Source organism: Stenella coeruleoalba (assembly GCF_951394435.1).
Source record: "Stenella coeruleoalba genome assembly, chromosome: 1".
NCBI lineage: Eukaryota > Metazoa > Chordata > Mammalia > Artiodactyla > Delphinidae > Stenella > Stenella coeruleoalba.
This window is the reverse complement of record NC_137169.1, coordinates 148,949,830-148,963,377: the sequence shown is the minus strand read 5'-3', so window position 1 is coordinate 148,963,377 and position 13,548 is coordinate 148,949,830. Positions and strand designations below refer to the sequence as shown.

At 44.3% G+C, this 13,548-nt stretch overlaps 1 protein-coding gene across 2 annotated transcripts in view; it reads right to left on the bottom strand.

Moving 5' to 3' along the window:
• Positions 1-13,548, bottom strand: part of SMYD3 (SET and MYND domain containing 3) — a 719,303-nt gene that overhangs the window by 151,368 nt on the left and 554,387 nt on the right. For both annotated transcript variants that reach the window (XM_079902992.1, XM_079902993.1), the window contains 3 exons: positions 8,781-8,848; positions 7,132-7,234; positions 689-799 (listed from right to left, as the gene is read on the bottom strand). In XM_079902992.1, coding sequence (XP_079759118.1) covers positions 689-799; positions 7,132-7,234; positions 8,781-8,848 — 282 coding nt within the window. The remainder of the gene's footprint in view (positions 1-688; positions 800-7,131; positions 7,235-8,780; positions 8,849-13,548) is intronic.

The following is a 13,548-nucleotide window of genomic DNA, read 5'->3' as shown; positions in this document are numbered from 1 at the left end:
ATCTTCTTCATTTCTCAGAGAGTAAAAGCTGCTAGATAAGTGGTCACCATCTGATAAAGTAGTGCAGCAGAAAGGCTTACAGAAGAAATTTGAAAGCAATAAAAAACTAGACAAAACTTGAGATGTTCACTACTGAGCAATAGCTGTTACCAATCATAACATAATTAACCCTCTTGCTGCAGGCTCTAATAGCACTCTGGCCTTCAGTGTTCTTTTTTTTTTTTTTTTTTTGCGGTATGCAGGCCTCTCACTGCTGTGGCCTCTCCCGTTGCGGAGCACAGGTTCCGGACGCGCAGGCTCAGCGGCCACGGCTCACGGGCCCAGCCGCTCTGCGGCCTGTGGGATCCTCCCGGACCGGGGCACGAACCCGTGTCCCCTGCATCGGCAAGCGGACTCTCACTGCGCCACCAGGGAAGCCCATTCAGTGTCCTTTTAATTACATGCTTTACACCTACATTCCCTCTAGACTCTAAACTCCATGGATCCTTACCTGAGATTAAACCTCTTACTGCCTGGTGGGTGATAAGAGTTCCAGGAAATAAAACATATGCATATTTTATTTACCTTTGTTTCCTGCTATGCACTGAGGGGCATTTACTTCTGGATTAATGAAATAAAAGCAGAGTTCTCTGAAAAACCACGCAGACATTGCCCAGGAGGTGTTCCAAGCTGGTTCCACACAACATACCTTGTCCTGGGTTTGACATCTCAGACAGTCACAGTCAAAGCAGTATTGGTCCCTCAGCTGCTTCCGGCGCTCCTCGCTGGTCATCAGCATATCCAGGTAGCAGATGGTGAGCTGCGGAAGCCAGAGAGGGAGGGGTCACACGGCTGCTGCGATCATTTTCTTTAACCAATGGCTATTATTTGAATCATTAAAGTAAAACACGTTTTTATTGCACACCAAAAAGTGTAAGTAAGAGAGAAGATACAACTTATGGTCTCTCCACCCAAATAATCACATGTAACCCTGTTAATGCATTACCTTCCAGTCTTTGTTATGTGCTGAGCACACGTGTATCATATATTTATTTTAAAGAATTGGGCTCATTAATTCTATATGCTTTTGCATCTTATCTTTTATTCACCAAACAGTAAAATATCAAGAGCTGTTATACGTTTGATATTACTAAGTTTTGGTAATAAATTTTGTAACCACTGGCAATCAGAGAAGCCAAATTTATCCTGGCAATCAAATGGGTAGCAGATTATGTAGCCAGATTGCTCTTAAATCCTAATCAATCCTAGAGCTGCTTCATGGAATTTAGGGTCAACCAGATTTGGAATCTTGGAACTTAGGAGACAGTTCCCTGACTTGTGAGGCTTTTATTTATTTATTTTTACAATACATTTATTTATTTTTGTCTCAAGCCCACGCTAAGCAATAGTCTGTAACAACTGGGTTCCTGCCGCTGAGACCACAGCCACTTTTTAATTCCCTAAATCTTTCTTTTGCCTCATGATCTGAAGCCAGAGCTGCCTCTGAGGTACGAAGGGCCACCGTATCAGGCAAGTTCCTCTTAAATTCCAAATAACCGATTTCTAAGCACACTTTCTGAAACAGCCTGTTAGGAAGTCTGGGGCAGCATACACGTTCATCTTGAATTATCAGGCTCTCAGAGGCCCAGTTTCCTTATATGAGGTGAGATTTAGGTAAAATGCACTGATCTCTGTGTTCCCTTTTGGGTTAACTCTAGGACCCTAATTCTCAATCCAGCCCAATGGCTCTCAGTCATCAGCCCCAGCTATCGGGTCAGATTAATCGGTAGTACTTACCGGGTGATTACAATGGGCCCAGTGTGAAGCCAACAAATGCAGGGCCTGTCACCCCAGAGAAATATGCTTGACAAACCTAGGAGTTTATTACAAGGGCCAAAACTCATGAGTGATCATGCCAGGCAGTGAATGGGCAACAGGAGACTAGTTATTTCATTTAACCCCGAAAAGAGACTCCTACGGCTCCCTCAGTGTTCTGTAACGGCCTGGAACCATGACCTGGACTGTGCAATGGCTTTCTAACTGGCCCCCCTGCTGCCGTCAGTCTACGTTGCATCTTCTAGGCTGCTTTAAGAGAGATCTTCCTAAAGCTCATATTTGATCATGTCATTTCTCTATGCAAAGAGTTCTGATGGTTTCTCCCTGCCTATAGGATAAGGATACACAAGGCTTCCCCAGAAGATTTTCTGTCTGCCTTTCTAGACTCCGCATCTCTCCCTACACCCTATCATCTGTCACCATTATGTACAACGCTACCCGCTGAAACGAGGCACGCCATGCAACGTGTATGGTGTTGGCCTTTACCAGCCAACGCCCTTTCCTCCACTCTCAGCTTATTCAGAATTCCCTCCTCCTTCAGGCTTGGCTCAAATACGCCTCCTCCAATGAAGAATGTCCAGTTCCTCCCATGCCTCTTTCACGCCATTGAAGTCTGCAAAAATACACTGTATCAAAGCTGAAGGTCTCAACGGCAAAAACATTTTTATTCATATTTTTTTGGAAAAAAGAAAAGCCGGATTACTAACTAGTAATGACGGCTAAATCATTTTATCAACCAAAGAGAAAAACCTTTATTAAAGACTCGCTGACTCACTAGTTTGAATGGAGAATCTGCTCACTAACTGTAGGGCTCATCTAGTGGGAACATAGATATGAAACTTTGCCGTTGATCAGTGGATGTTTTAATGGCAAAGAACAAAACTGCATTAAAATATTAATGCTACTGACCGTGGCTTTGCCGTTTTAGTGCAGCTCTTATGGAAAATGCAGTAAATCAATTCCAACATTAGAGTAATATCATGAAAGGTATTTGCTGGATATTGAATTTGTTGCTTACTTGAAAATTTCAAGGCAAAGTGAACCCCTTTTCCCGGAAGCCCATCTTCTCATTATGTACTTTGGAGTGGATAATAAGATCAAGTTAAAATTAGACTTGGTCTTCGTTTCTCGAATTACATTGTCACAGTTATAAATTTTTCTAATACTGGCCCTCAATTGAAAATAGACTTTGAAAAATCCTCCCTGTCTTTAAAGTCAAACCTGAGTGTTATTCATGTCTCTTCTCTTTGTCACACCCTCAGAGCCAGTCAATTTCCAAATTCTGCTAATTCTAGCTTATAGATATATTCTTCAGATCCCCCATCACAAGCCACCACCTGAATCTCCCGTCTTCAGGCTGCCACTGTCACCTCCTGCCTGGATTATGCATCATTCTCCCAATCTTGCCTACACACGGAAAAACTCATCGTGCCGTTCCTCTGCTTAAACTCTTCAGTGATGCCCCATTTCCTGTCCCCCTCCCAACAAATATTTAATGAGTGCATCCTATATACCAGGCACTGTTACAGACCCTTCAGGTGAACTGAGATCCTCAATAAGGCCCCCATGGGTTGCTTGGTCTGGTCCCTACATATTCCCTCATCCGCTGGTCACAACTGAATTTGTCAGTCTATTGATGTGAACAGCTTCCTGTTCCTTGAATTCACCATTCTGTCCCTGGCTCCTGTGTCTTTTTTTTTTGGTATGTGGGCCTCTCGCTGTTGTGGCCTCTCCCGCTGTGGAGCACAGGCTCCGGATGCGCAGGCTCAGCGGCCATGGCTCATGGGCCCAGCCGCTCCACGGCATGTGGGATCCTCCCAGACCGGGGCACGAACCCGTGTCCCCTGCATCGGCAGGCGGACTCTCAACCACTGCGGCACCAGGGAAGTCCCGCCCCTGTGTCTTTGTCTAGAATGCCTGCCCCTGTCTTAGCCAACTTTAACTCGCTGGATCCTTTAAAAGTCTAGGAGTCGCTTCTCTGGAAGCCTTCCTTATCCTCTCCCGTCACCCCTGATCCTTACCACCACTCGAGTGTCCCTGCTCTGAACCTCTAGAAAGCCCTGTGCCCATTTACACTATTTTAGTTTTCATATTCTATTATTGTGTTCTGTTCTGTGTCAGTTTCCTCAATTACACCTTGAATTCCTGAAGGCAAGGTAAGGTCTTACTCATCTTTGTATTCCCAACGCCCACCCCAGTACAGGATACCAGTAAGCGTGCAGTGAATTTGTTAAATGACTTAGCAAATAGAGATGGCTGGGAGAAGACAAAGACCGTTACGATCCCAAAACATTTTAGATGAAAACCGATACTTGGGGATACTGATATGTGCTCAACTGTGCAGATCACATTTCTCTCAATTGCTGTGGCTCCAGAAAACACCGGCACCCAGTGGCATTCTTTGTAACAGCTACAAGCTCCTCTAACCAGGCAAAACCAGGAAGCCTGGACTGTCCAGCTTTCTCCCATGATCCACGTTCCTGAAGACTGTCAGCTGATAACATGTGTTTCGTAGCTTAACAAAACCCAGAAGAGACAGCCATCGGCAACCCAGTGTGTGAGCCACGACTTAAACTATAATACACACATCTCTTGGTAGGAGGTACTGAATGAGAGACAAAACCCCCCACAAACAAACAAACAAACAGAACAAAAAACAGCCCTTACCCCCGGCTAGACACAAAACAGTCCCAGAACTCAACATCACAGTGAAAATCCTTAAACAGCGAAGTGTTGTAAGTGGTGCTGGTATGAAGGGAAGTGGTCCAAAAAGTCCAAAGGATGATTTTATGTGGAGAGAAACAAAGGTAAGAAATTTCTGTTATGGTGGAACCCTGTGTCATTTTCCAGGTCTCCTTGTCTGAGGTTTGAAATGTTCTCATCTCAAACTGGCAATGCGCTGGCTTTCGTGTTACTTTCTTTCCGGGGCCCATGGGACACACCTGAGGATTGGTGGTAGCTTCAAAATGGGTCTAAGGTTCTATTCCACCTCTGGTTTTGTGTCCAGCAAACCTCATTCGTTCACTCAACAAATACGGACTGAGGAGTTTCTATATTCCAGGCGCTATCCAGTCTTCTCTCGTGCAGCCTACATTCTGGTACTTCCATCCCAAATAGCACATTTTAAAACTGGGGGCGCCCTAATGAGCAATAAAGCCAAAATGCAAAATTGATGCTATAATACAAAACTTCTACATTTCCTTCTTTATCCAATTTCACAAAAGCCAATATCTGCACAGTAAAAAAGGAATTGTCCCTCTTAATTAACCTCAAAATGTCCTTTCTCCCTCTCCACTACCTCTACCACAGGGGGCCGGTTTTAAGTGTGCAGGATGTATTTTCAGTACTGCGGTGGCTACAAGCATGAAGTGAGCAGGGACTAGACACGGGAGTTCCTCACTGATGCAACAGTCATACACAGCGAGCAGCTGTCCCATCCGGGATGCCAACAGCGCCCTCAGTGAGAAACACTGCTGGTCTTTACACCATGTATGCTCGATTTAACAGAAAGTCAACCCAACCAAGTGTTACTGAATGCCTCCTGGGCTGTAAGGCCAAGTGCTAGGTGCTGAAGGAGACACAGTAAGACACAACTGCCTGTCTTCATGAAGCTCACAGCTGAGTGGAGAAGTCACCAAGAGAGCTGGAATAAGTGCCAAAGAAATATTAATAACCGCTGTAAGAGAGAGCTCGGAAGAAAAGATCTTTTAATTTGAGAAATCAGGAAACGCTTTATAGAAGACATGATGTTTGAGAGGGCCTTGAGAGGTGTATAATGTTAAGACAGGTAGAAATGGTGGGCAGACAGAAGGGGAGCAACTGCGCAGAGAAAACGTCATGCACCAAGACATGTATGATGGTAGGGAAAGAAATTTATCTTCTGAACAAGCTGGTATAAAAAGGACTTATAGGGAGAATCCTCTCTTTGCTGCTCCAGAGATGGAAAGAGAAGGACATGAAATAAGCACCAAAAGACAGTGTTTTTTCAACTAAATGAAAAACAACCCGGGAGAAGAACTGGCAGCCAAGCCTAGGAAAAAAGATATAAAGAGATTTCTTTGTTGTTTCTGAAAAGTCCAACTGTTTCCAATAGTTTTTCTGTTTGCTTGTCAAGTTACCTTTTCTTTTTAAATTTAGTAGAACACCACCACCACCATCATTATCAAAAGGCAGCCATCCCTCAGCTCCCAAAATGTTGAAATTGGATAGTGGTCCCCCCTTCTTACCTGCCTTGAAGTCACATAGGACCCAAGGAAAAAAATCTAAATTCTATATACTGTTGACAGGTATCCCAGTGTACCAACTACACTGATCCTAAAAATTGGAAATTCAGTAAGTGGCTGTACAAGAGACAGCTTATTCAGTTGAAAATCAGTTTGGACCGAGTCTTATCAAAGCCAAATCCCTGTCTACATAAAATATGGTACCTCTGAGTTTAGGTTTTATTAGCTGAGTGCTGCATAAGTGCAATAAAAGCTTATGATGGTCTGTTTTCCTTGCAATAAATATCCACTTTAGCAAATTGGAAGGTAGAAGGAAACTGGGTTCTAAAAAGCGTAAATATCTATAACCCAGAATTCTGGGTAGTAACTGTGTAAACCCTGTCAGGATCAGGTTCAGCAGCCCTGGAGCAGCCCACCTGCAGCTGTCTTGTGAGACCTCTGAGGACTTCTGAGAAGGCTCCTCTCATCAAAAGAGGCTGGCTGGGCAGCCTGTAAAACTGGAAGGGTCAAGGCCAGTTCATTGCTGGAGGTCACACTTCCTGTCCCCTATTCCCTCCACATCTTTGCATGGACAGTTACCCAGAGATGCTGACGTTGATAGGTTTGTAAAGGTCCAACGACAACCTGAAAGAGTAAAACTCGTTTGCTTTCTTAACACGAAGGTAAAAACGAGTCACCTCTGAAATGCAATTAGGGACCTTGGGAACCAGTAAGCCCTTGGGATCTCATTCACAAGCTGGGCTGCCCTCCCTGCCTATGGAAAGATGACCGCTTGCAGAGATGCGAGGGGCCGCTGAACTGTCATACGCACAAAACACACATTCTGTCACACACACACCTCTCCCCCCCACACATATAGCAGGAACTGTCATCATCCAGAAAAATGGTGATTAAAAAAAAAAGTTAGCTCATCTATAATCTGGGAGAGGTGATGGATAAATGAGTCGCTGGGTAGAGGTGTTATACATCTTCTCCTTGGCAGAAGGACAATGAAAAGCTGCCCCTCAGGCACAACTGGCTTTAGGGCAGGGCTTTGCTGAGAGGGTCTTTGATGGAAAAGGAGGCCAGCCAGTGGGAAACACGGGTTCCTTACCTCCTCTCCGGCCTCAATGTCTCGGACTGCACGCAGCAAGAGGTGGGGTCCGTTGAACACAATTGAACAGTTGGGGTCACAGCTGTGATTGAGCAAAGACATACTGCAGGAAAGAAAAAAAAGGAGAGACCATCGTGGCCCAGTAGATGGAGTCAAATATCTAAACATAACGACTATTGTGGGCAAAAAACACTTTAGCTTAGGGGCAGGGGGACAGGTAAGGTTGACAGTGTACCAGGGATTGAGTGCTCTGGGGCCTCTAGCCCGCTTCCTGTGAAGTGAAACGCTCCCCAAGACGGAGCTCATTAGGGAAGTTTGTTAATAAAAACATTCTGAGTCCTTCTGGGGGATGGGTGAGGGGAGGTAGTTGTCTCATTATACCAGCCAGTAAGGCAACCCAACATGAAGATGGGGAAAAAAACTGACCTGCAAAGGAATAATTTCTGAGATAATGGGATACGGCAGTTAAAACCTCCGCCAAGACACCACTGAGCTTCCCACACAGGACCGCATTTGTCAGGCTCCTCTGGAGGAACTGCCACCTTCACGAGAACATGCACAGCTACACTGAAGAATAATTAGGAGTACTTCCTCTGCAACACAACGCTAGGTTTATCTCGCTAACGAGACCCTCATGCATTCTGGGCCGTGGCCAAGTCATTTTATTACCTTGGAGGCACATTTGTTTTTTCCATCTGGGGAGGGAATGGATTTAAGCTACCACATTTACAGTTAGAAATAACTGTAAGTAAGCATCACTATGTAGAAACCACTTTCTTAGCACTTGAGCATGTTTATCAAATTTAACCATCACCATAACATTCTGAGGGTCATTTACTGATGAGGAAACGGACACATGGAAGTTAAATGACTTCCCCAAGGACACATAACTAGTAAATGGTGACTGAATTTGAACCGGGTGGTCTGAACTCAGAGCCCATGCTCTGACCTAGTCTATGTTACTGCTTTTTGAGGACCCATAGCATAGACATGTAGTTGAACTCGTGAGAAATAAGAAGCTGAATTCTCAGATTCCCAGTTAATTATAAGAAAGACCCTATTTGTATTAGGACCCTAATAGCATGAAAACAAAATGAAACTAGGAGTGACCCTGGAGTGCTTGTGGAAGGATAGTCTAGTAGCTCAGTGATTCGGATCACCTCAGAGATAGCTGGAGAGAAGGCTTCAGAAGGCCAGAGCCTGAAAGTGTTCTCGCCTCCTGGAGCAACGGGGCTCAGGGTATGCTAAGCGGAAAGACCAAATGAACCCGACTGGTGCAGTACAGCAGGTCTGGTGAGACGATCATGTGCATCGGCCCAGAAGGGTCGGGGAATAACAAAATCTCAGCCTGATGGTTTACTGGCACCCACAATCCCCAACTTTTTACCCCAAAGTTCCTGAGAACAAGGATTTAGGTCTGTGGTATACCTCTTTGTTAATACCATAGCATATAATGTGGGGATATAAAACGTTCTGTTATTTTTTTTAAACTTCACATTTTCCATTTTCTTGTAACTTATCATTAAGTTTCAAGCGCGGCTCTTGAAGCAGCTGCTTGTAACAGCCTTTCTAACTACTTTTAAAAGGTTGGGGAGGTGGGTGGGAATTAAAGTGGCTTCTTCCAGGAAATGAAATGCCATTCACCATACCTAGGATACAGCCCAACACCAACTTCCTGCATCTCTGCATTACAGATGGTGAAAGAGTTGCAGATCACCTGTAAAAACAAGGGGGAGACAGGATTACCAGTCACCTAAGAAACTTCACAGGCAAGAGAACAAAAATTTTCAAAATAAAATGTAGGATCCTTGGGACTTCCCTGGTGGCGCAGTGGTTGAGAATCCACCTGCCAGTGCAGGTGACACGGGTTGGAGCCCTGGTCCAGGAAGATCCCACATGCCGTGGAGCAACTAAGCCCGTGAGCCACAACTACTGAGCCTGCGCTCCAGAGCCTACGAGCCACAACTACTGAAGCCCATGTGCCCTAGAGCCCATGCTCCGCAGCAAGAGAAGCCACCACAATGAGAAGCCCGTGCACCACAACGAAGAGTAGCCCCCGTTCACCGCAACTAGAGGAAGCCTGCGTGCAGCAATGAAGACCCAACGTGGCCATAAATAAGTAAATAATAGGGATGGAGCAGGCAAGAGAAAGAGAAATTTTAAAGAATATGTGCCATGTGTTAGATTTACTTCTCTTCATGATTTTATTTATTTATTTATTCTTATAAATTTATTTTTGCCTGTGTTGGGTCTTCATTGCTGCATGCAGGCTTTCTCTAGTTGCAGCGAGCGGGGGCTACTCTTCATTGCGGTGCACCGGCTTCTCTTGTGGTGGCTTCTCTTGTTGTGGAGTGCGGCTTCAGTAGTTGTGGCTCGTGGGCTCTAGAGCACAGGCTCAGTAGTTGTGGCACACGGGCTTAGTTGCTCTGCAGCATGTGGGATCTTCCCGGACCAGGGCTCGGACCCGTGTCCCCTGCATTGGCAGGCAGTTTCTTAACCACTGCACCAGCAGGGAAGTCCCTGCAGTGTGTTATTTGAAATGTGCTTGCACCCAGGCACTCCAAACCTTCTCTCTTACCTTGTCACTTAGAAACAGAACATGAAAATTATAAAATCTAATCTGACTGGTTTTTAAAAAGTAAATGATAGTAATGGTAAACATCAGGTCATGAAACCATGATGCTATCTAAGGCCAAACCAAAAACATTCATTTAAAAATCTATGTGTTGGGCTTCCCTGGTGGCGCAGTGGCTGGGAGTCCGCCTGCCGATGCAGGGGACACAGGTTCGTGTCCCGGTCCGGGAAGATCCCACATGCTGCGGAGCGGCTGGGCCCGTGAGCCATGGCCACTGAGCCTGCGTGTCTGGAGCCTGTGCTCCGCAACGGGAGAGGCCACAACAGTGAGAGGCCCTCGTACCACAACAACAACAAAAAATCTATGTGTTGATAAATAATGCTTTTTTGGGGGGGGCGTGTACAAAACTAATTTAAAGCAAATTAAACTATGTATATCACTTGTTAAATGGACAAATTAAAATTTTGTCCTTATATGAATATTATTGATTTTGCAAATGTATTTTACTGTACAAGCTAGGTAATAAATAAAACAATCTTACTTAGCTAAACTACTTTATCACATCCCATATCACAATATACTTGGACATGTGTCCTTCTACACCCTGGTACATTCAAGTACTGTTCCCACAACTTTAAAAGTGTCTGTCACATTTCAAGCTGTGGTCACAAATAGTGTACACTCGACATACAGAATACTCAGCATTGACTTGCCAAGGCTAAAATCAACATCAAGGCCAATGTCACAACTGAGGGAACAGCAATCATAAAATTGTGCTTCCTATTTTACATGTTTTCCAAGGTCAAACTACCAAATGTTAGCAAATGAGGATTCACAGAATGAAGCCCCTTTAGATAAAATGTTTGCTTTCTAAAATCCACCCATATTTTCATTTTTCTAAGGGCTTTACTCACAGCAGAACTTATTATATCTTCAGCAGTTGTCCTTGATAATCGAAAGCAAAACAGGAATGATATTCACAAATTTGCCCATTGTTCCTTCCCTGAGGATATTACCTAGCATTTCACCTCCTTATAAGTCATCTGATGTAAAAAGCACTTACTATAGATGTCTGTCAAGTATGTATAAAAATATAAAGCCCTGGAACATGATTTCCATTGTTTAACTTCCCTCTCACATCCTGAGGCTCAGAACTACTATGATATTCTTAAATTATAAAATTTAACTTATTATAGAATATTGTTGTAGGTTTCCATAGCTCTGACATAAGAGTCTTTTCTGTTAAAAATTTCATTTAGTCATGCTCTTATCCAAAAAGTTTATAATCACAATGAATTCAACTTTTTTCCACAGAGCACACTTAAAGATTCTTTTGTTCAACTCGAATTTCTAAAAATGTTCTCTTACCTGATAATCTAGTTTCACCATTCTCTTTCCATGTAATTGGAGCAAAAATCTACCCGTGGGCAGTGCCAGTATTCCTCACTGTAATTTTTCTGAGTTTCAGTACTAAATTCCTAAATGAAATATGCTAGGTGGTGAGTATCACCTGACTGAGGCTGAATTGAATACAGCAGTGTGTGCCTCAAATCAAGTTAATTGATTTTCCATCAAGTTCACGGAGAAAAGAAAACTGCAGAAGAATATTCCACGTGAAAGATAATACTGAACACTAACCCACTGCTTAATGTAATCCCCAAACGAAAGATAAATTCAAGTGTGAGCTGAGGTTATGCTCACTATGTAGAAATTAAGGTGAATATTCTTTCCAGGAGAAAATTTGGCAGGCGAGGGTTTGTCATACTGATCATACTTGACATCTCAGGGACTGAAACCCCAGAAGCATATATTTCACATTAGAGCACATGAAGTGTGCATGACTCATCTGCAAGCTGCACGGGCCTGCACCAGGGTGTTTTGGGGACTAGTGCCTGGAGCTGCTTCTGGCAAGCAGTGGCCACAGATGAGGGAGCATCTCAGTGGGTCAATCCTTCTGTGGCTTCCCAAGCCTACCCAATCCCTGGACACTGCCCAATGACCCACGTGAGCGGAAGCCAGGAAAGAAAGGACACCAGACTAGAGAGTCACAACTCTGGTTACGTAGTCCAGAGGATGCAAGAAATTAGACTCTGAGGTTAGACAGTCTCTCTTGTGATCTCTCAAGGTGTGCTCCTTTATTTTCAGAAATATAGAAGCAAGTAAAAGAGAAAATAAACCATGGCTTCATTCCCACCCGCACCCCAACCCTTTCTCTAAGAGGTAATCAGTCCTTCCCCGCTTCCACCAGCCACTCTTACAAACAGACAGATACACAACAGATGGGTGAGACTTCAATGCAAGGACACGATGTGATTATTTGTCCTTTCTTCTGGTACCATATTAAATTAAACAGCATAATGAATACACAAATGGTACTCTTCCCAGCCTCTCTCCTGACCAGGCGCCTGAGGTGGTGATGATAAAACACCGGCATGCACCCTGCACCACTCCAGTAGTGCCCTACAGAGATTCGTAAGGGAAGACCCCTTGTCCCATTCAGAGTTCATCAGAATGTGAAGAGGAGGGGATTTGAAAGGCAGATTAAATACACCTTTTCTTCTATAACGTGTATTGCTGAAAGTAAAGTCTGATAGACTCTTCTTGGCTACTTAGTAGGAAAGCAATATAGAAGCATGAGCTTTAAAAAGATAGACAAGCCCCGGGCGAGGGAGAGAAGCTGACTGCTGGGCTTGGATCTGGTCCTGATCAAATCTTCCAGTCTCTTCGCAGCCTCTTCTGAAAAGTCTTCTCTCCTGGGAGGTCTCTGGTCTCACCCGGCTGGGGAGAGAGACCCCTTGGCCTTTGTTTCTGCACGCTGTCCACATACTCACTCCCACACTCGGCACAGGATATTACAGCTATTTCTGTATACTTGACTTCCAAGAGAGTAGAACTTCTACATTATTCTTTTTTTTCCTCCTGGCTCAGACATGTCTGACACACTGTGTTCAAAAACTGTTTGTTTAATATTAGTGACTTTGTTAGCCTTTGTGACTTCTATATAGAATTGTTAATAGACCAAGGCAGAACTTCCCAGGTGGTGCAGTGGTTAAGAATCTGCCTGCCATTGCAGGGGACACGGGTTTGAGCCCTGGTCCGGGAAGATCCCACACGCCGCGGAGCAACTAAGCCCGTGCACCACAACTACTGAGCCTGCGCTCTAGAGCCCGCGAGCCACAACTACTGAAGCCCACGTGCCTAAAGCCCGTGCTCGGCAACAAACCACAATGAGAAGCCCACGCACCGCAACAAAGACCCAAGGCAGCCAAAAATAAATAAATAAATAAATTTATTTTAAAAATGTAAAATATAAAATTATAAAAAAAGTATAAATAAACCAAGGCAATCATCACCATACAGCCAAAAAAAAAGTTCTCTTAACATCCTCCTCTCCTTCTCACTTTTCTCTCTCTCCCCATCTCCATTCCTTCCTACAACAAAGTCATAGTTGTAGGAGGTCACAGTGACTTACACAGACTAGGTTCTGGAACTATAAGAAGATACAAGGTCAGAACACTGCCCTCAAGGACTCTGAGACCAGCAGGGGAGACAGCTGTATTAGTCAGTTAACAACATTCGAACCGTACTAGTGCCCAGCAGAGGGGTCACTAGCTCAGCTGGGGCAGGTCAGTGAAGGCTCACTGACGAGCAGATGCCAGAGGAGGTACCTGGAATCTGGAGTCACGAGTGTAACTCAAACTTCTTATTCCTTATGGGACACAGTGGGAGAATATCAACTTAATTATAAACCCTAAAAATCTGGTTCCTTAGATTGAGGAAAACTGGCATAAACCTCATACCTACACAGACCCCTTTGACTTTCAAAAGTTAAAGGTGGTGAC